This window comes from Myotis davidii, unplaced genomic scaffold (genome assembly GCF_000327345.1).
Source record: "Myotis davidii unplaced genomic scaffold, ASM32734v1 scaffold118, whole genome shotgun sequence".
NCBI lineage: Eukaryota > Metazoa > Chordata > Mammalia > Chiroptera > Vespertilionidae > Myotis > Myotis davidii.
The window spans coordinates 1551515-1576465 of record NW_006290441.1 but is presented as its reverse complement, the minus strand read 5'-3'; the positions used below and the strand labels follow the sequence as shown (position 1 = coordinate 1576465).

General features: G+C 49.4%; 1 protein-coding gene and 1 long non-coding RNA gene across 7 annotated transcripts in view; one reads left to right on the top strand and one right to left on the bottom strand.

The window, feature by feature from the left end:
- The window catches only part of LOC102773063, a 160267-nt gene that overhangs the window by 93597 nt on the left and 41719 nt on the right, over positions 1–24951 (top strand). The window contains exon 3 of one of the 2 annotated variants that reach the window (XR_001513815.1): positions 6085–6200. The exons of the other annotated variant lie outside the window; for it this stretch is intronic. This is a non-coding gene — a long non-coding RNA (uncharacterized LOC102773063). The remainder of the gene's footprint in view (positions 1–6084; positions 6201–24951) is intronic. 2 annotated transcript variants of the gene reach the window in all.
- The window catches only part of MRVI1 (murine retrovirus integration site 1 homolog), a 115937-nt gene that overhangs the window by 58269 nt on the left and 32717 nt on the right, over positions 1–24951 (bottom strand). For 2 of the 5 annotated variants that reach the window (XM_006763467.2, XM_006763469.2), the window contains exons 2-9: positions 17554–17711; positions 7430–7530; positions 6222–6292; positions 3996–4169; positions 2901–2978; positions 2101–2153; positions 1845–1892; positions 108–725 (exon numbers count right to left, since the gene is read on the bottom strand). In XM_006763467.2, the coding sequence (XP_006763530.1) occupies positions 108–725; positions 1845–1892; positions 2101–2153; positions 2901–2978; positions 3996–4169; positions 6222–6292; positions 7430–7530; positions 17554–17711 (1301 nt within the window). The remainder of the gene's footprint in view (positions 1–107; positions 726–1844; positions 1893–2100; positions 2154–2900; positions 2979–3995; positions 4170–6221; positions 6293–7429; positions 7531–17553; positions 17712–24951) is intronic. The other 3 variants (XM_006763468.2, XM_015563714.1, XM_015563713.1) reach the window with 3 other exon arrangements.

The window sequence follows — 24951 nt, the reverse complement described above, 5'->3', positions numbered from 1 at the left end:
TACAGGCCAGAACTGCCCTGCCCCAGGGCCCAGCTCAGCCCACAGAGGTCTTCCTCCCAGGGGGGACCTGGAGTGCACACCCGACCCAGCTGCCCTCAGTAACCCACCTCACGGAGCTTGGTCAGTTTCTGCATCCGCACGGGCTGCACTTGTATCTGTAAGTCTTTGAGTCCAGGCACCTTGGCCAGCTTGCTGCTACCTTTGCCCGCAAAACGCTTCTCTTCCTCTGCTAAGGGCAGCTTGGCAAGCACTTGCTGCAGCCGGGGGCCAGTTTCTTCGGGGCCGCTGTCCCAGGAGACGCCCCGAAGCAGGGGCGGCCGGGAAGGAGGAGGCCGAAGCTCGGCTTTGGAGCCAACCTTGGACCCTCCTGGCTCTCCAGCTGAGCCTTTTCCCTGGGGGGCCGGGGGAGCTGCCCCTCCAGAGCCCTGGACCGGACTTCTGGGCAGAGGGTTGCCCTCCCTGGCTGTCTTCAGGAGCGGCTTGTCCAGCTCATTCTCAGCAGGGCCGGGCTGCGGGCTGTTCAGGGCCATTTTCCCGACACTGCCTAAGCCAGAAGCTGGGCCCTTGGGTGTGGCCTCAGGGCACTGGAGGGGATCAAAGTTTTCCTTTTGTTCTATTGCAATCTCTTTGGACTTCTCAACTGTGGGAGTGCGAGGAGTCAGCCTGCCCTGAGACACTTTCCTCTGGTCATTTTGCTTCCGGTCAGCTAGCCCTTTGGGGATATTCTGAAAGAGACAAGGGACAACGGGGACCCTGGAGGCAGGTTGGGGAGCAGACATGTGGGACCATAGACCCTGCTAAGGGCCATGTGTGAGCGTGTGTGTAGGTGTGTGAAATAGGTGGAAGTCTGCGCCAGTAAAGAGGACCCACAGACAAGCCTAAGGTTTGTAAAACACCCAGGACCAGGGACCTGCCGTTCAAAACCTGCCCAGAACTCCCGAAGGCTAGGAGCCGGAGAGAAGAGTGGAACCGAGGGCAGCTCAGGGCAATCACATGTTTTGGCCTTAACCCAGATGCCCCAGATCCTAGTCCTGGCTCTGCCTGGCAAAGCCCTTAACTTTTAGGGACTTAGATTTCCCATCAGGTTTGTGAACCCTCTGAAATTATATGCAAATACATATGCATGTTTGTGTGTGTGCTGTATGTATTTTTTTGGGAAGAGAATCCACAGCTTTTAACAATTTCTCAGAGAGTTCCATAATCCAGAAGAGGTTATTAATATTTAGATGAGGTGATTCTTGCAAAGGTGATAGATATCTCACTGCTCAGAGGTTCGCTGTCCTTTCATTTCCCAGGGGAAGCTTGCTCTGTGAGGAGCATGTGGCTGTGTCTGGTCTTTGCGTGACTGTTTACATGCGTGCTGAAACTCCCCCAGAGGACTCTAACCCAGACCCCGTTCTAGATGAGACTGTAGTATATGCTGCCCTCAACACCCTCTCCAGCACTTTCTTCTGAGCAGGCATGAGGAAAAGATGAGGTTTCCCTGCTGCCCCAAGAAGAATTCCAACCAGGGCCTAGAGCCTTCCTGCAGTTTCACTAGAGCAAGTGCCTTGCCTGGCTCCTGCTGGGCCCCGAGGTCCCCCTGGTTTCTGGCCAGCAGCCTGGCTGGGGGTGCAGGGCTACAGGCAGGACCACTATGGAGGTCACCCCACGGAATCCTGCCTTCTCACCCCCCCACCCCACAACCACCACCTCAGGTTTCCTGTCACATGGGCAGAGCAACCTTCTTGCTTCCCCAGCCTTGACTGTCCACTCATGTGCACCCACTCATAGCTGCCTGGGCCCAGCCTAGGCTGCTAGGACACTGTATCTCCCGCACCCAAATCGGGCAGAGCTAAACTCACAGGCTCGCCAAGGTGATGTGAAGAGACTTCGGCCTCATCCCCCTTCTGCTGAAGAAATTAAACACGAGTCTGTCAGTGATGTGAAGGAACCATATCTCCTCTTCGAATACCCACAATGAAGGGTATTTCTAGCAGTGGCGTAGGTGCCTCCCCCACCCAGCACCCTCACTTCAGTTGGTTGTGAAGGGCCTCTCGGGGTTAAGGAGTAAGAGGAGAGATAAGTTGGCATGGAAAACCCAAATGGGGCCCCCATTACCTGTGCTGGTGCTCCAGGCAGAGGGGGCTGTGGGCCACTGCATGCATCCAAACCTGAAATGGTCCAGACACTGCTGAGAGCTGTCCAGCACCCCACACCTCAGCTGTTCCTTTAGCAAAACACATCTACCTCCCCAGAATGTCCTCCCTTATCTCCCCCAGGCCTGGGAGCCAGTAACGCCACCATTTTTTGAATGCCCCTTACATGCCATGTTCTGTGCTGAATCCTCATTTAGTCATCACAGAAGCCACACAAGGCAGATGAGGCGGAGGGAGGTCAAAGTCACACAGGACATGTCAGCACTGGGATCTGAACCCAGGCAGCCTGGCCGGAGCCTGAGCTGTCCCCAGAGCTCTGACATGGGCAGGCTGTTCTCCCTGGCACCCTCCCTTCCCCTGCTGGTCTGAGGGTGTGGCCCAGAACACAGCCTAATGAAAGACAAGAAACCAAAAAGCAAAGAGTGGCTCAAATAGAGGCCTTTCCAAATAAGCACTGAAATGAACTCTCTCTGACTTCTCTCTAGGCAAAGAATGCAAGCCATAGCCCCCCTCCCACAACCTACCTCATCCTGGGCTAGATCTGTCTCCCCAAATTAGCTCAAAACCTCAGTGTAACATATATCTCCCACCTCTGAGGCAGCCCAGCCAGGCCCAGCTGGGAACCCCTGGAGAGGGGGGCCAAACAGAGGGTCTACCTATGAAGCCTGCAAGATGGTAGGCCTTGTGGCCAGACCAAGGGAGGTGCTGAGCTGCCACCCAAAGGGAAAAACAGCAGGAACTGCCAAGGGGGCTGGATCTCACCAGGCAGTGTGGGGATGGTGAGTGAGTTGCTCCGCGAGGATGTAGGAGAAGCTCTGGGGCTGAGGTTTGGGGAAACAGCTGTTGAGACAGACACAAATTGGCCAGTTTTAGTGAAGGTTTAGGACTTCCGCTTAACACATACATGCTTTCAGGTACTTCTGACCTCTGGGTACTGGGTCTGCCTCATTGAGATCAGCCCAGTGCCTCCCTGCTGCCAGCCCAACAGAGGGGGCACTGGGTCACCTACAGGGGTGAGGATTGGGGTCACACTCCTCAGCCTGCCTGGCCTGACCTGACCTCAAAGCACCTTCTAGAAACAGAGGACCTGCCATTGCTTGGCAGATGTAGCTCCACAAACTGTACCTCCCAGACTTGACAGGATGGCCCTGATTTCAGAGGCTCCCCTTGCCTTCTAAGTACATTCAGACTTGTCTAAAATTTGCCTCAACTCTGTGTTCAGGAAAAAGAGTGATTTTAGCCAAAGGTGTAGCAGGGTGGACTTCAGGCCCAGGAAAACCTTCCTTCTAATCCAGAAATTCCATGAAGACACCGAAGACCACGTTCCCCTTCCCTTCCCCACAGTGCCTCGGATCCTTCCCAGGGCCCCCAGCTGGAAATCAGGGAGAGGGAGCCCAGTGCTTGCCATTCCAGACCTTTGCTGGGGAGGTGCCCATAGAGCAGGACCGCCTGGGGAGGGTGGGGAAGTCATGCAGACTCTGTCCATGCAGTGACCCAGGAGTCTGCACACACGGGCATCACACACAGGATTTCTCTCCATGCAAGATTCAGAGCTGGGGGAGCTCCCGTTAGGTTCATGGGTATCATACGGGCTGACATTCTCATAGAAACAGGAAGCCACAGTGGTCACACACAGGCCCCCAAAACAAAAAGCAGAGTTTTCTGGGCTAGAGTTGGGTCAATATTTTGGAGCTTCTGAAATGGGGCCTCACTGGAACCTCTCCATAAGGCTCAGTCCTCCTGGGCCTAGAGGCTGGGGGCAGGCAAGTCAAAGCAGGGCTTCCAGTGCAGCCAGGCTTGGCTGTCCCCCTCCCATCCCTCCTCAGAGGGGCTCAGGGCAGCCCACGTGCATCCTACCTGATGGAGAGTCTCCGGGGCTGCTTCTGGACTTCCTCCCACGTCGGGTCAGGAATCGCTCACTCACCAACTTGGCTTCCTCCAGCAGAGCCAGGTTTTTCTTCTTGTCCTCCTCTGAGATGCTGATGTCTGGCAGCTGGTCATTTACCAGGTCAATGATATGCCCCGCAGGGTCTGCAGAGGGAGGGTGAGCACAGGGTGAGAGTCCCTGCTACTCCATGCCCCAGCCCAGGGATGCTGCCCAGAGCAGACTTGGCCAGCCAAACCTTGCCTGGGCCCAGTGCCGAGCTATGGAGAGGGCTGCATGGGGTCAGACAGGGCTTCCTCAGCAGGTTTGGCCCCTGTGGCTTCTAGCCTGTAGCTGTGGCAGGTCCTCTGTCACAAATGGTCATGAAGCCACCTAGGTTCCCAGTACTATCCTAATCTCCGCTGTTAGGGAAGGCCAGCAGGAGCCCCAACTCTGCGCTATCTGCCCTGCTATCGTGTACTTCTTTCAGGTCTATGTTTCTTCAATAAGCTAGTGAGCTCAAGGTGTGTGGGCACAGGGAGCACTCAGAAGATTATGGGCCAAAGACACAATCGCATGGCCACCTCCTCTCGCTTCTTTCCTCCACTCACACTATTTACTCCAATCTTGTTCAAAACTGTTTCTTCTCTGGGTGAATAACACCTAGCTGCCCAGAAACATGGGAGTCACTCCACATTCCTCCCTCTTCCTCAATCCCCCCACATCCAACCAACTGGTCATCAAGTCCTGATCATCATTTTTGCTGTATGGGTACCTACCTCTGGAATGTGCCTCTCATCTCCATTCTTGCTCATGAGCTTTTACCTGCACAGTTATATCAGACATTTCATACCCCCATACCCCCACCTCCAGGCTATCACCTCTATCTCATCTTCCAGTGTCTATCACGGTGATCTTGCTAAGAGCCATATCCGACCATGCCATGCTCCTGCCTCACCTCATCAGGATTCCTCATGGAATGATGTCCAATGCCAAACTGGGCCCAGCCACTTTTGATGACCCCATGTATTCCTCCTGAGGCCATTCCCATTGTGACTCTCCAGCCTCCATTCCCCCTTCTGTTCGTAGCTTCCCAATCTGCATTGAGCGAATTCCCTCTTCATCTCAATTACATTAGTCAGGGAGGAGCTAATCCTCCCTCCCACCTCACCTCAAGTGCCAGGAGTGGGACTGTGTACCATCCTCAGCCAGTCAGTGAATTCAATACCCCAGCCACAGTGATTGGTGCAGGGATAGCCATGGGAGTTCAGTGAGAGGCAATACTCTCTTTCCAATGATGGGAAGTAAGCCTGGAGTTGTTGGTAGCCATTTCCCAAAAAGAGAGGGGACTTGAGAGATGGGATGGAACAATTATTAATGATCCAACTTGAGCATCTGGATTCAGTGCTACCTGAAACCACAAGCCCTGGCTTTTATTCATTTTCATTTTCTTTGGTGTAAGCTAGTTTGAGTTGGGTTTCTATCACATGAAAGCCCTGACACCAGTACACACAGCTGAACACTCAGTTAGCCTGTTATGCCTTCTGCTCCCCAGCATGTTGCTTCTTCTACCTGGAAGGCAACACCTTCCCTCCCTCTTCTCTATCTCTCCAACTTGCTAAGGTGTAACTCAAATACTCTCTCCTCTGAAATACCTACCCAAACTTCCCTCCTCAGGGAGAATCGAGCCCCTTCCTGCCCCTGTTTCCTTAACACTTCTATAAAAGGCCTTACAACACAGTGTCCTGATTATATCTGTTCACTTCTCAGTCTCTTCATAGACTCTGAGCAATATGAAGGCAGGGACCGAGTCTGCATCAAAACTGTGCTCTCATGGTCCAGGGTAGGCTCTGAGGGACCATTTGGGGTAGCCTTGCATTCAGGCACATGCCCACCTGAGGAGCAGAGACTGTCCTCCCCGAGCCTTGAAATTGAGCCTCACACAGATGTTCTATATCTCTTTGACTTCCTCTCCTTCCTCTTCACACCCTGGTCTTGTCTTTTTACCAAAAGAACCTGAGATGACACATCATACTTCTTTTGGGCACCAACACTGAGTGGCTGATTGACTTTGTCCTATAGGGCTCATAAGGATGGACCTGCTTGAGGAGCAGAGAGGGCAGGTCAAACTACCAGGCCTCAGTCTTCCTACCCAAACACACCTCATCTGGACCCCTATCTCTGGTTGCAGAAGTAAGGTAAGTTGGCCTCGTCCTTACCCACAGAAGTCAGCGGAGCAGTGGAAACCTTCAAGTGTCGGTGAGAAAGCCTCCGGTGGGGACTGTGAGCTCTGAAAGAATGGAGCCATCTTGTTAAGAAAATTGGTCCACAGCTTGGAAACAGGCAAACAGATGCCTGTATCTTTTTTCAAAGTCTTATGAGTGCATCGTCGTACAGGCTTTCTAAGTTTGGGAACTTGTTAGAAATGCAAATTCTCAGGCTCTACCCCAGACCTACTGGATCAGAAACTCTGGGGGTGAGGCCCAGCCACCTGCGATCCACCAGGCTCCCCAGGGTACTCTGCTGCATGCTGAAGTTTCCAGACCACTGCCCTAATGATATGTAACTTTGACTACTTGCTGTACATTAGGGCTCAGACTGAATGGACATCTAACTCATAGAAAACTCATAAAATATAAATAATTGTAGAGATGCATATGATTTCTGCTAAGGAGAAAAGATAAAAATGGGATTTCATTGTCCAGTAGAGCATTAACCTGTTTTATATTTAACTTACCAGTTTTATTCCAGTGTTCTTTTCCTCCTCGCTGAATATATGTGTGTGTGTGTGTGTGTATATATATATATATATATATTTCCATTGCTTATATCCTCCTTCCTTTGAACTAGCTTTGTTACCCTGATGGGTCCCCACATTCATGAGTTAAATATATCTTTGACATGTGCTCACTATATATTTGTATGAGAATTATCTGTGTAACTTTTTGTGAATAGTACTTAGACAATCTCGTTCTAGCTAGATTAATGTATGGGCTAGTGCTGTGCAAAACCAAGGCAGTGGCATCCCTGTGCATGTGAGTCAATATCCCTTCCAAGAGATCATCCTCCACCCAGGACCCACCCTGGCCAGGGGAAGGATTCTACAGTCAGAGACTCACATCCTTCGGGTCTGTTTGCAAACATCTGGGCAGTTATACAGGAAACTCCTATGCTGTGATTCATGTATTTTTAAAAGGGTAGCAGGGTGAAAAGAGCCAAATCCAGGAGAAGAAAAATAATTTGGGGAGGGGGGAAGATAATGGAAAAATCCCAATCTCTCTCACACATTTTGAGAACTTGCATGACTGTATTTTCATCAATAAAATGGTTCAAGAAAGAAGGAAAGATTTATGAAAATATAGCTGCCTGGTCCCTCTGTGCTAGGAAATGTTCTTCACAGCACAAAGATCAGACACCTGGGATGTACCTGTTGGCCAGGTTTTTGTCAGTTTCTCCTTCCGGTGAACTGGCATCCCCAGTCAGGACGATCGTGGGTGGACTGCAAGATATTCCTGCGGTGGGAGAGCCCTGGTGGTTTAGAATGAAAACACAGGTGGAGTTAGGCTTGGGAGGAAGTTTCCAGGAGCTGGAGCTGGAGCTGGAGCCTGTATTCTAGCATCAGGATTCTCAGAGCCTCTTGACAAGGGGACAAATGCAGTGTATTTGGATTATTCAAAGAGGAGGAAAAATACATATATATTTTTTTCTCCTTCATTCCCTAGCAGGCATTCAACTGAGCTAACAAGGTCTATCTTTCATGCACTAAGATTAGGGAACCTCTAAGCCATCCCTAGTGACACTCTAGGAAATCTGTGACAATCTAGGGAAATGTGGCAGAGTGCTCAGGCTGTGATCAGCCTCTTTGGGGGAAAATGGAGGTCAGGAGAAGAGGTGGCGGCACCCACACATTCCTGATATTCAGTGACAATCCTACATTTGGGTAAATGTGCTTAAAATCTCCTTCACCCATGCCGTCTTTTTTCTTTTTAAACTACTTTATTAAGGTACAATCAATATACAAAAATCTATACATATTTAATGTATACAACTTGATGAGTTTAGAGAGTACACACCTGTGAAGTCTTTACCACAATCTGTAACATAAACCTATTCATCACTTCCAAAAGTTTCCTCTTGCCTTTTATTTATGATGATCATGATGAGAAGAACACTTATAAGATCTACCCCCTTAGCAAAGTTTTAGATATGAATACAGTATTGTTACTTCCAGCCACCTGGAACTCTAGGACTCAATCATTTTGCACAACTCCCATATCATCTTGATGGAGCTTCTTTCCTATACAGCCTCATGGGTGACCACTGCCATAGGAAAGTCAACCGAAAGACTGACTGTGCTTATAATATGTGTGAGGTTCCTTCCCTGGGTGGAGTTTATTTTGGTCATGAAAGTTTGAGCTCTGAATATATTCATATTTATCATGTTTAGAATTTTTTATATGAATCCTTTGGTGAACAAAAAAGTGTACTTTGGTTAAAATATCATGTTTATTCTAGTTATATCATAAGGTTTTGGCATCCCTTGGAGTGGGACTTTTACAAATTCCCAACATGCTTTGATGCAGATAAGATAGATCTATGTAGAGGGGCAGGAGGGGCCAATCACTAATTTCTGCATGTTGTATTCTGAAAAAGAAAAAAATCATAGTAGTGGTGATGTGGTTATACTATACTAGAGGCCCCGTGCACGAAATTTGTGCACTGAGGAAGGGGGGGGGGGTCCCTCAGCCCGGATTGCAAGAGGACACAGGCCAGGCCGAGGGACCCCACCAGTGCACAATTGGGGCCAGGGAGGGATCCGGGAAGTTGGCCAGCTGGGGAGGGACCACGGGAGGGGTCCAGGGCATGTCTGGTCCATTTTGCTCAGTCCCGATTGGCCGGACCCCAGCAGCAAGCTAACCTACTGGTTGGAGCATCTGCCCCCTGGTAGTCAGTGCACATCATGGCGACTGGTTGACCAATTGAATGTCTGCCCCCTGCTGGTCAGTGCACATCATAGTGAGTGGTTGAGCGGCCTTAGCATATCATTAGCATGTTACCCTTTGATTGGTTGAATGGCTGACTGGACAACCGGACACTTAGCATATTAGGCTTTTATTATATAGGATACCCATGTCCAAGAGTTGAACGTATTCAGGCTGCTAAGTAAGTTAAATATAGTTTGTTTTATTTTATTGACTCACTACCTATTTTGTAAAACCATTTGAAGTAACCAACAATAAAATATAAGATAAACAAAACATGAGACTATAAAAATGAGGGAATTATTTGGTAAATATAAACGTCCCTAGCAGATGAAGAGAAATGCATGCTCCTTCTAACCACCCAGGGTTTGACTCTGAAGTTCAACAATTTAACCTGAAACCTAATGAAGCTGTGATCCATGTGGTCCAGGTTTTAAGAAGGAAGCTTTTAAGAATTGCTCAGCAGACAACAAAACAATGCAAAAGGAACTTGTCTTCACTCTCACCTCTCAAAGGACATGAAAGGGGAATGAATCCTAACTCCCATCCTTGCCTGTCCCCTCTCCTTTGACTCTTCACTTGCTTACCGTCCCCACCCAAATCCTCTCTCTTCCTCCCCCCTCTGCTTACTCATGCTCCACCCAATTATTTATTGAACAGATTGTCTTGATTCTTCTTTTTATGATTGACTCACAAAAGTTTTGGGGTATAAGACCAGGGTCAATCTGTAAACACTCTCACATCATTATGCTACATTCTGTCCATCTAGCAAACATTGACTGAATGCCTAATATGTGCCGGGGGTCTATGGTAGGGCCTGGGAAGACAAAGGTAAACCAGGCGGGCCTCTGAAATGCTTCCCAGTTAGTGAAATGTGATGGAAAATGGGGTGGAATTATCCTTCCCCAACCCCCAACTCCAGGTAGCTCCCAGGGCCTGGTGCCCTCCGTGTGGACACCTGTGAGGTAAATGGCCTGCAAGCCATGGCGGGCAGCTGTCTGGTGAAAGTTTGCTCTCCCTTCTGGTTGAAGGCCACTTGCAACAAAGCTCTCACTCAGAGGAGGGTTGGGGCAGAGGTGCCCACACGGAAAGACAGAAACAAACCCTGGGTGGCAAGTGCCAAGCATGTAACCACACAATTTTAAGCTGCTTAAAAGCCAGGAGGCATGAGCAATCGGAGAGAAATCCTTTATCCCTGATGGAATGTCCTGGAATGCTCCCCACTCTCTCCTTCCAATGTGTACAAAGTAATAAAATCAACGTGTACTTTCCCTAATCAGCTCACGGAATGGTTGAGCAAGTTCTGTACAATTTCTAGTTTTTTTTTCAGAACTGTATTGAGGGGAACATTCAGTCTTTTGTGGGCTGTGCTTCACCCTGGCACATCACTGGGGAGACAGTGATCCAGGAGAGAGTGTGGGAGGAATCAGGGGCCCTCTGGGGTGAATTCTGCCAGGTGTTAATATGGTGTAAAGACCCATCCGGGGCTCTCACTCTGAGTTGCATGACCTGAAGAAAGCTTGCGGGGCAGTGTGTTCAAATACAGACCGCAAGCAAATTCCTGGTTTTAGGACTGCAAGGGCCTGGGCCTTGGGAGCCACACTAATTCGTGATACAGTTTCTCATGTACTAGCTGTGTGAACTTGAGCAAGTTCCCTTGACTCCCTGTGCCTTGGTTACCTCATCTGTAAAATAATTATGTCACAGGGTAGTTACAAGAACCAAACAGGTTGATATAGCAGTAGGATTGCCAGATAAAATACAGGATGCCCAATATTCAAATAAACACTGAATAATTTCTTAGTATAAGTATGCCCCAAATATTGCATGGACATAACTGTATTTTCATTTGTTAAATCTGGCAGAAGCAGGTCCAGGTGGAAAGCTTATGGGGACACCTGGCCGCTAGTAAATGCCCAACGAGCGTCAGGGGTTATTCTGTTATTGCTACTTTTGGAACTGACTTCATTATTTTGGAATTGGGTTTTGAAGAGATTGTCCTTCTTGGTTTTGGGTCTGAGCAACCATCTGGAGTTAAGGGGACCAGCCTGTCTGGTGGAGCCACAGAGCATCTTCCCCAGGCACCTGACCACATGGCCTGCGTTATCAATGACTCCCAGAGAGGAAGCCCACCTCCAAGGCCACATCCCCCTCTCTCGCCATCTACTTCTCAGACCAAAGACAGATGTCCTTTATGGGTTTCAGACACGGAAGCAAAGGTACAAATGTGAGTAGAGGGAAGTGACACTCTCAGACCTGCTGTGTGCCAGGCCCTGTCTCAGACGCTTTCCGGGTGCCTTCGCATTCAATCCTACCAGCAGTTCTGTGAATGAACCTCAGAATACCCACCTACACCTTGGGGCTGATAATACCTCCCAACCTCATAGAACCGCAAAAAGGCAATGAGAAGAGAAAGTGAAGGACCTGAGCATGAAGTAGGTGATTGGAACATTTCTTTTCTCTCCTCACTTTCTATCCTCCTCCCGTCCCCCTTAAACAGGCTTGTTCAGGGCTGGGCAGGTCGTAAATGGCGGAAGGGACCAAACACTCGCCTGTTGGCTTTCCCACAACACAAGCTACTCTTACAGTCATCTCCAGGTCTTTGGCCTCACCTCCCCGTTCCTGGTATCCACAGATCTCCAATAATCCTTTCTTATTCTTCCAAGCTGCACCCTCCCTCATAAGCCCTTTCTTCCTGGCAGCCCTCAAAGCGCAAGGCTGAACACACAGCTGAGTAAGGATAGCAGGGGCACCCCTCACCCTTCCAGGAACCCAGCCTCCCCCTGGGTCCATTTCCCTCCCCTGGAGTCAGCTGAGTACTGGGGGGGCTGGGCTATCCCGCAAGCTCACCCACCCTATAATAAGCCAGCAGGTCACATTTTGTTCTCCTTAAATAAACTTATAGAAACATTTAAATATTTATTTCACTCATAACTTCCCAGGAATGCACCACAGTTTCCTAACGGCCTGGGTGCAGGGATAAATATAGGCCAGTGTCATAGACGGGAATATTATTATCTTCCTTCCCCCAGTGTCACGTGACTCGGCCTGGGCTAGAAAGCTGTAAGCAATAGCCCTACTAGCCCCAGCCCAGGGGGAGTGGGGAGTTTAGCTCCTGCACTTGGACCCTGGCAGAGAGGACCCTGCCAAAGGCAGTGTGGGTAATGAGTCAGGAGGCCTCGACTGGAATCCCACCTGGGTGACTGTGCACAGGTTACTTAACTTCTCTGAGTTTCATGTTCTCAAACATTGTGTGGAGCTAATAATCTCCATTTTCCAGGCTTGTTTTAAGGATTTAATGAGCTAAAGCAATAATAATTATGATGGTGAGGAGGGGTGGAGGGTGGAGACTGTGGTGGCTGCATCCCCAGGTCCCTCACAGCCTAGAGGGCAAACAGGGACTGCCTCTGGAAGAGGGGCTCTGGCCGCAAAGAGGAATTAGTGCTCTAGTGACAAGATAGAAAGACACTCTGGGGACTTGTGAGAACATGATTATTTCAGAGGCAAATCCTAAGAGCACGGGAGAGAGCGGAAGTGCCTCTGTTGAGGTCTGCTGGATGCGGGCTCCTTCCTGCCGAGCACTGGGAACCCGGATCTTTGAAGGCTCCCGGGTGCCCGCCATGTAGATTCCCCCTTCCTCGTGCACCCTCGCCCTCCCATGTTTCTGGTGGGCCTTCTTTCCTGCCATTGCCCACTCTATTCCTAGAGGTCAGGGGCCAATAATCACCAGATGATCCTGCCCTTTTCATCACTCTATTGTCTCTCATGCCATCGGACTTCACGAATATAGACATGCACACAATGTCTATTAGTCTTACTCGATGGAGAGTGTGCCACCCAGCCAGCCAGTCATTCATCCATCTGCATCTTCTATCCTCTCCTCCTTCCTCTATGTCTTCCTCCCTTCAGTCCAGAGATTTGATCATCCAGCCTGACAATTATCCACCCAGCTTGCCTCACAGCCAGCCAGCCAGCCTCCTCCCACAAGCCACCACCGCAGCTGCAGCCTGTGCTGAGAACTGGAGAAACACTCAGGAAAGACACAGCCCCTGACCCTTCCTAGCTCACATAAGTCTGACAGGGAAATCAGAGAAACAAAAAATGACAAGCTACTCCAAGGACAAATCATTGTAACATGCGTTCCTGACCACTGTAACTTCCAACATTTCTAAAACACCGTCTGCTTTGTCCTAGGCACGGCTCTTGCTGTGTGACCAGGCCCACTAGAAGCCCTCCTGGTGGAACTGACCTTTTGACCCTTTCCCAAGCTTCTTTTCCATAGAGAACGGAGCGTCAAGCACCTGCCCCCAGGGCACTGGCTTTACTGCTGGGTGGGGCCAGGGAGGAAGCGGAGCTGGCAGGAACACCTCAACAGAAACTTGGGTTTCAGTCTCCACTCAACACAACACAACTATGTGACATTTGACAATTACATAACCCCCGAGACTTCATTCCTTCTTCTATAAAATTGAGATAATAATAATAATATCTACCTTGGAGGGATGAGCACATAGCAAGTGCCCAATAGATGTCTCCAATATCTCATACACCAGATCCTAATGCTTTCCTGATTATTTATTTTATTTTTTTAATAATATTTTTATTGATTTCAGAGAGGAAGGAGAGGGAGAGAGAGAGAGAGAGAGAGAAACATCAATGATGAGTGAGAATCTTTGATCGGCTGCCTCCTGCATGACCCCCACTGGGAATCAAGCCCGTAACCCGGGAATGTGCCCTTGACCAGAATCGAGCCCGGGACCCTTCAGTCTGCAGGCCGATGCTCTGTCCACTGAGCCAGACCAGCTAGGGCTCCTGACCATTTATTTAAAGATATCTCATAGAGAATCTTAATAGAGGCTGTTCTTACAAAGGGTGTGATGAGACAAGTGGAAATGAGTTCAGGGAGGATGAGTTCAAAATCCTCAGTTGGAGCTTTCAAGGGACCGCCTGGTTCCTAATGACTGGAGTGTGCTTACCCACCATGTTTTTCTCATCTATAAATGGGATAGTAATCACACATACCTCCTAGAGCTGTGAAGTTACTGAGTCTAGAGTTCTCAGAGCAGTGTCTGTCACGTGGGAAGCATGGCATGAGGGTCCTTAGCCGGTGAGCTGGGGAGGCGTCCCCGCAGTGCAGGTCCTTACCAGGTCCCATGTACATGTTTTACATGTAATAGCTATTTGTCTTCACCTCCTCTCTGACAGAGAGAATCAATTTTTTGGGTCCTTTTTGCCCCATGAGGGAACACACATTTTCCAAGGGGTCTCCAGGGAGGTGACCTTCCCTGTTCAGAAAACAAGCTCAGGGCACAGCCTCACAGAGGGCACTGGCAGGAGGCTTCAGTTCTTTGTGGGTTTTGATTACAGCTTCTGATGAGGCTCCTAAAGGATGTGTGTGTGTGTTTATGTTCATGTGTATGTGTGACAGTTTCTCTGTATGTGAGCATGTCTTTGCATGTATGTGTGAGAGTCTTTGTGTGTCTATGTTTATGTGTATGTCTGAGAGTCTCTGTGTGTGAGTGTGTGTGTGTCTATGTTTGTGTGTATGTGTGTGAGTCTGTGAGTGTATGTGTGTGCAGAAAGAAAAACAGGATCTAGATCTACTGCTTTATTGTTTTTGTGTGGGAAGGCCTCAGCTAGTGCTCGTGTCAGTGATGGGAAATGGGGGCTGGGACCTGAGGAACCAGAAGTAGGGCTGGACCCCGGGGAGTTGTAAACTCAGAAGGATGCTCCATTATTTGCCTGCTTCACAGAGTGGGAATTCACACGCTACCAGAAGTTGCAGCCGAGCCCTCCCGACCAGCCCTACTTCCCTGGCTGTCTGGTTTCCGCTGCTCCCAGGGACTCAGGCTCTCACCCTGGAGGCTCCAGCCTAGTTTATAGGCCTGACCCTTCCCTGAGGTTATGGTTGCCTGACAAGGCTTGTCTGATGGGGGCAATAGAGGGAGATGCTCTTCATGGACAATGACTGTAGGCTTCTGGAAAACTGAGGGATGCCCAATGCCTGCCATAAGGGCAGAGGATAAAATAATACTGAAACTGATGTGGCCTTCAGTCTGAGATGTAACCTGCCCTGGCACTGTTATCCCTCAGGCCAAAGAAGACACTCAAAGGCTGGCTGAACAGACAGAGTCTAGGAGCCAGCCACTAACAGTTGCCCTGGCGGGTGGGGGGAATGAGGAACTGGAGACAGAAATTTTAACAGACTCACATAAGGTCTCTTGACCAGGATGTGGAAGAGCAGTGACTCCAGCCCAGCTTCCAGGGGCAGGAGCCTGAGTCCCTGGGAGCAGGAAAACCAGGCAGCAGTGACTCCAGAGTCCACATTCTTAAATCCTGTGCTCATGGTCCTCCCTTATAAGACCGAGCATCCTGGCTCTGGCTCACCTGAATGGCAAGGCACAAACAGTCTCTCTATTTTCTTGACTTTTCAAAAGCACAGAGATAGAATCGTGGCATTTGAAGGACCTTTAGAGACCACCCCCTCATGTTATAGAAGTCTGCTTTTAGCTCAAGATCATAGGGAGAGTGAGCTGTGGGGACCCGGAATCTGGAGCTTCAGCTATTCAGCTAGGGTTCTCTGTCCCTCAACTATGTGGTGGGCTCCTGGAGCCCATCCCCTGCCTGGCCACCCCTAAAAACTCACCCTCACCTCTGACCCAATGCAGCTGCACCCGGGTGTGGTTTGAAGCCATGAAGGTCAGAATGGCCAGCAAGCTTCTGTGCTGTCTGGTTTTATGCTCTGAGAGGTGTGAAGAACCTTTTAGAGAAGTTAGGAACCAAGATGAACTGAACGCAATGTGAAAGGATCGCCTCACTGAGGGTGGAATTGCATCTTTGCCCATCTTTCATCATTATTATTTTTAGGAATACTTGTATTCTTGGGGAGCACAGCATGGCAACTGTTTGGGGGAGCTGCCCAGGATTCCAGAGCTAGGTTTTGCATCAAAATCTGGCTTACAGGCACTACCATTATTAGTGAAGTGTGAGCGGTCAGGAATAGCCAAGGACTGAGGAGTCGAGAGGCTAAGAGGACAGAACTTTGGAAAATAGTGACCTGAAGACGGAAAATAGTCACATTTGACTACAGATGGGAATATTTTGTTCTTGGTAGTCATTCCTTTCTTTAATCTCCAAGTTTTCAGTAGGTGAACACATTTTATGGTTGGTTAAACCTTATAGTCCTCTGTTGGCAACGCTTTGGGGGAATTGTCCACATTTGGTAGGAACTGCAGTAGGAGAGGGGCAGAGCACTGAGTTTGGAGAAGGCCAGCGGTCACTGCAGAGGAGCAGTCTGGTGCCACTGAGAGTAAATGAGGAGCAGCGCCCCCATGGTCCAAGACATTCCTGGGAGGGGGGCTCAATAAAACCCTAAGCTGGCTGCCTTCCGCCAAAGACATGGGGGCTTGGCCCACTGTCACTTAGAAATTCAAGAATTCCCAAGGCTGCCAAGTTCTGCAACAGCATGAGCTTGGGACATGGAGATACAAGAGGCCAGTCTTTCCTAAGTATTTATTATCTAAGTTCCCAGAATTATGATGTGTAAGAAAACAAATGTCATCTTAACATGAAAACATTCACTAAGAATCTTCCCACTTGTCAAATGAATGCTCACTCGTACATTCTTCCCTCACTTAGCAAGTGTCTATCCTTCTGGCTGAGGGCAGTTGGGATGACTGTAAGATATAACAGGATCATACAAGTTCAGTGCAAAGTCAAAGAAAACAAGGTTGGAGAACTTCACGTGCAAGGCCTTGGATCAATGAGGAGCAGACGGAGCTGGATTAGTTAACAAGTGAAGAGCAAAATTATGGAGAGGTGGCGAGATAGGGGATGATTTGAATATTGAAGGACTGAAAGAGGTCCTTGAGAAGACAAATGAAGATCTCAAACATGAAACAAACAGAATCTCCAAATGAAGGCTGTACAGTAAAATGTGAAGGAAGTGGCATCAAGTGAATAGATCGTCTTCTTGGTATAAAAGTAAATATACCCACACCAGAATCAACACACTTGATTAATTATTTGTTCATTCTAAAAAGTGACACATAATCTATACTTCATAGTATATATATAGCTCAAGATAACTTGCTTTCATACTTTCATTTGTGCAATGCAATCTCAAATTAACTTATTTTTATAATTTTCTTTTTTTATAATATACTTTTGCTGAAAGTCTTGTTCACTATTTATATGAAAATTTGATCTTCATTTTAAGTGACACTTGCTGGCGTTCATGACCCTGCCATGATGAGGTTCTCCTCCAAACCCTTCTCCATTCTAAGAGGGAGCCTACAGGGTTAGGATGGTTTTACGTCCCAGGAAGCCTCAGACACAGCCTAGGAAGCTCCAGTCTCAGGACATGTGAGGACCTCGAGCAATTCAAAGGAACTTTGTGTGTCTATTCCTCAATGTGGACACTACACACCTTCCCCAGCCTCCCAGTGCAGCCTGAACGGGCTGTCGGCAAACCCTCTGGCCAGACCGGACACTATGGCCTCAGCCCAGGGCGCTTGGCTTGGCCCTGTCCAGGCTAGCTGCTAGCTGCAGGCAGGGAGGGGGCACTTACTTGGCCGGTGGGGCTCTGAGCTGCCTGTGGCTCTCCGGGGGGCTCCTCGTCCTCGGGAATGTGGGGCATGGCAGCCTTCTGGCAGGACTGGCCGCGGGTGCCCGGAACCTCTGCTGTGTCAGCCCCAAAGATGCTCCAAGAGGCCTGGGCTCCGCAGGCTGAGGAGATGCCAAAAGGACAAGTCAAATCCACTCCCATCCCTGAGCCAAGCCGGATTCCGTTTCCGGGGGTCATGAGCCGCAGAGAGAGCCTGCCTCAGTTTGCGTCAACACCAGAAGTGGGAATAGAGGGCCTTTGGAATTGCATTTCCTCCTGTTCACTAGCTCTGTTTACAAAGTCAGAGGTGGCCTTAGAGATTTTGCATCTAATTTGGTCCTTTCAGTAAACACAGCTATCCTGGGAGGGAGAAAAGTGCTTCAACCTCCTCAAAGCCATAACTAATGGAGGACACTCCATAGGGATCGCTCTACTTATCTACCATTTATTGAGCACCTACTGGGTGCCAGGCACTATCCTAGGGGCATTATCAACATTGCCTAATTTAATCCTCACAATGACCACTAATACCAGCATCAATATTCACATTTCATAAATGAAAAAACTGCTTCAGAGAGTGGCAGCCATTTGGTTTTCATAAAGAATCAAGCATTTGAATCCAGATCTTCCTGATTTTGAGGCCAGGGCTCTCTCCACTACACCACACAGAATTTCCTTGGCTGAGTAGGGGAAGAGGAAGGCATGGTGTTTCCTGACTTCCTGCCCCATGGCTCGCCTCACACCCTTTAGCAGCTCTTCTAACCTTCAGTGGGGGGCTCTGTCACTTGTGAACAGACTTCATTGGGCCTGTCAGCCCTGCTAAAGCCATGATTCTGGAGGCTTGGTCTGGGTGGATCTCATGTGCCTTGTGCAGTGTTCACCGCAGAAACCTTGGGTTGCCCCCCGCCAAACAAGGCTTACCCCCTCCCCATGGTGTAGCAGCCTTGAGGTCCTGCTGGATTGATCCCAATTAGCATAATCCCATCCATCTTGCCACAGTGATTGGCTCAGGGACAGACAATAGATTTAGCTTAAGCCAATGAGCATGTGGCAGTGTTTGGGGGCCCAGGTGTTTTCTCTTGCCCTGGGTGGTAGAGTGTGCAGATGTGAGGCTGGTGCTGCGGATACCATTTTGCTTCCATGAGGAAGAACAGACTGAAATTAAAACTGACACATAGAGCTGGGGGCAGAGCCAACAGACCTGCAGAGAAATGGATCTGGAGCCCTGATAAAAACTGACCTGCAGGCTGAACTCTTTCTAAACTAGCCAGTTACACAAACAATTTTTTTAGTGTTTAAGTCAATTCAGGTTGGGTTTACTTGTAACTGCTAACTTGTAACTCCCATACTGTCACTTGTAACCACTAACCACTCTTTTAAGTTTCTTGCCAGTCAAGGGGCCTAGGACCATGATCTCTCCAACAGACCTGAGCCAATGGGTCTGGCTCCTCTGCTTCCTCCTGGAAAAGGAGACCAGTGATGTCAGGCTCCACTGGAGAGACAGGATAGCAAGGTAGAAAGAGCATAGGCTTTGAAACCAGATTCCTGGGTTTGAGACCCCTCTCTGCCACTCAGTGGCTGTGTGGCCTTGAGCGATGGTTTCCCCTCTGAGCCTCTGTTTCCTAGTCAGGGAAACAGAGATAAGAATGCCTCCCACATAGGACTGTTCCGAGGGTGAAATGAGGTAGAGTCCCAGCATGCAGTAGTGCTCACAGAGGCCATGTAGCTGCAGGAGGTCTGCAGCCCAGGAACCTTGGCCAGCGTCCAGAGACTCTGCCTGGCCTCTTCCCACCTCTAAACTCCTTCAGGTCCCTTTCTCCTAGTGGAGTGTGGACACCTTCATGGACATGCAGAGCCAACAACCAGCCTGGTTCTACAATTTCAGAGGTTCCCTGCTCTGCTGGATGGCAGATGAAAACCACCAGACCCTGGGTTATCTTTAGATCCTGTCCTCAGCCACAGTCAAGGGACTACTGGACACACATGCAGAGAACAAAGGACATTCTCATTTACTGAGCACCTACTATGTCCTGGGTCTTATGCAAGGTATAGACTGCTGGAGGCTGCAGGAGGAAGAAGTAGAAAGCCCTGCCATCTCCCATAATACGAGATACTGCCCATGCCCACACCTGACACATATACCTCGGACTGAGCTCCCAGATCCAGGCAAGAGGTCTGATTCCTCATGGGTAACCAGAAGATTTAGCCAAAATTTTTTGTTGCATTGTATTTAAAGTCTAGAGAACTTCCACCCTTGGGTTGGTTGATGTGACTATCATTTGACTTGTCATCCTCTGCAGTGGAAAGGTAGTCCCATTCATCTCTGAAACAGTGTGGGTGACCCCTACTGGACAGCTCAAGAAATCTCATCTCAAGTAGACTGAACTGAGCATTCATTCATTCATTCATTCACTCACCACAAGCACTGACTTTGCATCCACTCTACCAAGCCCTGTACTAGGTGCTGGTGACATAAAGATGACAAAGACGTGGTCTTGGCCCTCAGAAGAAACAGAGTCCAGTGGCAGGAGGCAGTTGGAAAACAGCAACGGGATAAATAGTTTGAAAGTGAGAAGTTGCAGGATCCCAGAAAAAGGTTCCTAACTATGGAAATTATGATGGATGGAATATAGTGAAGATTCTACTTAGAAATGGTGTTTGAGCTGAGCCATGAACACTGAAATGCTGAATGAAATTTATCTGAACAGACTGGCTGGAGGCCTAGAGGAGGTGAGACAGGAAGGGAGAATCCATGCTGGACAGATGGAATCTGGCTCTCGGGAATGAGAGCTATGGGGCCAGGTCATGCTGTCTCCATCCCAAATGGTCACGGTGGGACTAAATTGAGCTTTGTAGTTGCCCAAGGGTGAGCTCTGTGATTAATTTCTATTACCTTTACTCGGACTTCAGCAGCAGCGATATCAGTGGTGCTGGTAGCAAGGTAGCAAGAGTACCCACAGACCCCAATTCTATCAGGGAAGTTGGCTGCACCTCCCAAGAAACCACTTAAAATGATACGTGATGTCTGCGCAGGTCCAGGTCCAGGCTGTCTTAATAGGAGTATGATTTCCAAAACATGGGAGACGATAGTTCCATTTTTTTCTTTATGTCTTAATCTGCACACAGCATATTGTGCTCTGCATGCTGTGAAGGATTCAGATAAATTGGTAATGTTCAAAAAAGGGAAGCAGGATGTGGGAAGACAAGAAGTCATGTTTAAAGAACTAAAGATCTTTAGGAAAAGAGAGGGTACAGGGAGAAATCAATCTCTTCTCAGATATTTGAAAGCCATTTGTGTAGTCCTATTGTTCCCAAAGGACAGGTTCATGAACAATGACTGAAAGACCACATCAAAGCAAGGGAAAACTTTCTAGTGGTTGGAGCCATCTGAAGGGGCAATGGACTGCTCTTTAAGGCAGTAAGCTCCCTGTTCCGGGGAGAGTTTCAGCAAAAGCTGTGACAAGGGTCACAGGATCCCTACCCACTTCAGGGGTCTTGTCCAACCCTGGATGCCCCTAAAATCCTGTACTCTTTCTAGTCCCCGTAAACCACAGATTTGACATTCCCATCCTATACTCCTTAAGACATATCTTAATTCAGTTCCTGGGTCAGAAAGCAAAGTAAAACAGAAACGAAGGAAGTCAGACAAGCCCTGGAAGGTGTCAGCTGCGGCAGGATAAAGCAGAGTAGAGGCTGGCTAGATCCCACACTTGACAAATCGGAACCCCGGGCTCCTCAAGGGGCGTCCCAGCAACCGCGCCTGCCCAGGCCATTCCCACGCTGCTCCTGCCCCTTTGTTTTCTCTCCCTCCCATTATTATAAACTTGCTGCTTAAAATAGCAAGGTAACAGCAGAGTCCCGCCCCCAGGGTGACATCTGGGTTCTGCGGGAGTTCGTGGGCACTCGGACCTCACATTCATCACAGCAAAGTTTAGAATACAATCTCCAGGAAGTGGTGATCTAGAGCACCAACCCATAAAAGGGAAAAATATTTAGTCATGTTTGGTCTCCAGCCGCTCCTTCTTTAATGCATTTTCAAGGTCCTTCTTGCTGCATCTCAGGCCTGGTCAGTAAAGAGTTAGGTGAGTCATTAGCCAATCAGCTCTTTGGATGCTACTCATTCTGCCCCCAGCCAGTGTTTAAGTTTAACCTGGCCCACTTTACAGGAAGGAAAACTGAGGTGCAGAGAAGGGACGCAACTTCACTGGGTCCAGTTAGCTTTGTATCTGGTGCAAATTACCTATGAGCCTCTGTTGGTAAAAAAAAAAAAAAAAAAAAAAAAATCCTATCATTTGTGTAACTGAAAAGGCCAACAGTTTCTGAACCATATTTAAATATGTCATCTGCCCATGGACATCCCATGAGAGAAAGCAAACATACTTTTTTTATTCGTTCACTCATCAGGCATTTCTAGGTTGCCTACTGAGTATCTGACAATAACAGTATGATTTCAACTGCATTTCAAGTGCTATGTTATTTAACCCCTGTGAGATGGGTTTTATTGTTTCCGTTTTGTATATTAAGGAACTGAGAAACAGAGAGGTGCAGCAACTTGCTCAAGATCACACAGCTAATAAATGACAGGCCAATGATTATAACCCAGGAGAGTCTGATTCCAAGGCCTGTTATATTCCCCCTCTTCTACTCCACCTCCTCCACCAGGAGTTCTGCTGGACTATAGCAGCAGGACCCAGTATGAACACCTGCCCCACGAGAACTGGAGTGTGCATTCCCCGTGGGGCTAAGGATAGGTGATGGGGCAGGGAAAGAAGCAGCAGGTGGTCAAGCCAGAAGTCTTATGAGGGCAAAACAGAGGGCCCATAGTTTGAGGTTGTATGACCCACATTGTGGGGGTGCAAGCCCACCTCTTCATTTATCTCTCTGGCTGTCCACCCATTTACCTATTCTCCTGACTTTTCCATTTACACAACTGTCCCTTAGTTTTCCATCCAACCTTTCACCCCAGGAAGTCCCATGCCTGTGGCATCAACAGCAGAAGCTCTGCCCCTGGGAATAGCCTCTGCAGGACCCTGGGGCTGTGGGGATAGGACAAAGGGCAGGAGAGGGCTGCTCTGACAGAGGGGCTCTACAGGCAGAAGCATGCCCATCTACAGCTGAAGGAACCCTCCATTCTGCACACTTCGGCTGGGGGTTGGGCTGCCTATGTCCCAGCAAGCATTGGGCCATCGTCAGGAGTCATGATTTAGCAAGGGCCAGTACAGAGACCACCGCATCAGTGCTCTCGGCAACCCTGTGAGGTGGGTACCGTGAGCACTATTATTATTAACAGAATGATTAGTCCCATTTTACAGCAGTGGAAACGGAGGCCTGAGGACTTGCCCAGGAGAGGCTGTGCGGAAAGTCAGAGCAGGTCTGTCTGCTTCCCCAGCTCCTTGTCGGGCCAAGCCCACCTGCTCATGGGTGGCATTCTTGACAAGCAGTGGCCTCTCACAATGGCCCCAAGGATGCCTCTCCCAGAGCCTTGTGGTCACCCCAGAAGACACTACACCCTCTCTGAGACCACCGTGGCCAGGAGCACAGCCCACAAGCCGAGCTTCTCTCCTGTTCTCTCATGAATCTCTGAGTGTCCGGGGAAGAGCCAAGGCCCTTCTGGTAAACAACGGGTTAACCCAGACTCGACTGACCTTTTTGGAATGACTCAGAATTCTCAGAAGGGAGTTTTTTTGTTCTTCCAGCTTTGAATTTTTGCTTTCATTTTAGCAACACAAAGAATTTGAAAGAGATTAGGTTGCTATTAATATCACTGGTCTATGTCTAGATGAAGAATCGGATGGAGCGGATTGTTTGGAGTGGCTGCACACACGTCTCTCAGTCCCTCTGCAGCCTCGGGGATGACGGTGGGCCAGTGGAGATGGGTCAGTCCTGCCCCTGCTCCCATCGCACAGGTCCAGACAGAGGCGAGGGCTTGACCAAAGCCACGCCTTGGATGAGGGGCAGTCAGGAAACCCCTGGCCCAGGGTCTAGTTTAGTAAATGATCCGTGAATGTGTCCATGCTATCAAAGCAGGAGTCCTTGGGCAAAGCCTTCCAGTTCTCCTTCCTCTCATGGTCATTCTCATGGGAAAGAGGGAGTGCTCCCTGCTCCCTGTGCTCACCCCATGGCCATCCTGAATAGATTTGGAGACTCTCCTGGGGCATCAAATATCAGTTCAAAGTGCCGAGAGGCACCTCTGTGGGTCCCTGGGCCTCGCCAACTGCAGAGCTGGGTCCTGTACCCCCACAAGGCAGTCCAAATAGGGGTCCACCTCAGGATGGCCTCATCCCGCTTCCTAAAGTCAGGATGCTTCGAGGGGGCTTTGGAACTTGGAAGAAGGGGTTCTAATTCTCCCTCTGCCTCTTCCTTGCTGGATCCATCTTTCCCAGCCTGTTTACTCACCTGTAAAATGGAGGTAAGAGTACCTGTCTTTTAGGGTTGTTGTCAGGATTAAATTAGGAAATACGTGCAAGGTGCCAGCTTGCACTCAGTGAGTTCCATTCCCACTCTCTGAGTGGGGCGGCTGAGTTCTCTTAGCCACAGCATCATCAAGACCCAACCAGGAGACATGGTCCAGGCCTGGCCAGGGCTTCTCCTCTGTGCTGACAAGTAGATAAAAGACCACCAGGCATGATTGAAACTGAGCTCCCCAGGGGCCATGCATCTGGTGATGCTGACATCCTCTCTGCTGCTGGGCAGCGGTGGCTGCAGGTGGTGGGCTTAGTGAGAGAGGATACAGTGGTCAGTCCCAGGTCTGTGCTGCGGTCCGTTCTGGGGGAGCAAGGGTGGGGTGTAGAAGGGCAGAAGGAAGAAGGGGAGCAGGAGGGAACAGAGGGACTCCCCTAACAACTTCTCATCCTCCACACAGCCCCTCTGATCCAGGAGCTGCGAGCACTGGGGCTGTTTTTTTCACCCTCCTGCCATGCTCCCCAGCCCCGAGGATCTTCTACAGGCACTGTTGGCTGGGAGTGCCTTCCTCCCTAATTCAGAACCCATTCTAGCCCTGGAAGTGAGCCAGCATCTTCTCAGCAGGGCCAGGCCACATTTAGGAGGGGAGGCCGGCCAGCTCCCAGAGGAAGAGGTCAGGAGTTGGTATGGTGCTCAGTGGGAGAGGGAGAGGGGGGGAAGCATAGGGGGGTAAGGGGAAGAGGGAGAGATGACACATTTAAAATAGTAACACCCCACCCCCGCTGCCTTGCCCTGCCCCTCACACAAACCACGAGACCATTCTGTACTCTGCCTTGGAAAGGGTTGTAGCAGCAGGAGGTAGAAAGGGAATGTATCTCTGCCTTATATGTCACCAAGGAAAGTGCTCAGACACAAAGAACAGATTTGGGGGGAAACATGCTAAGTAGGGGACTCTCCCCC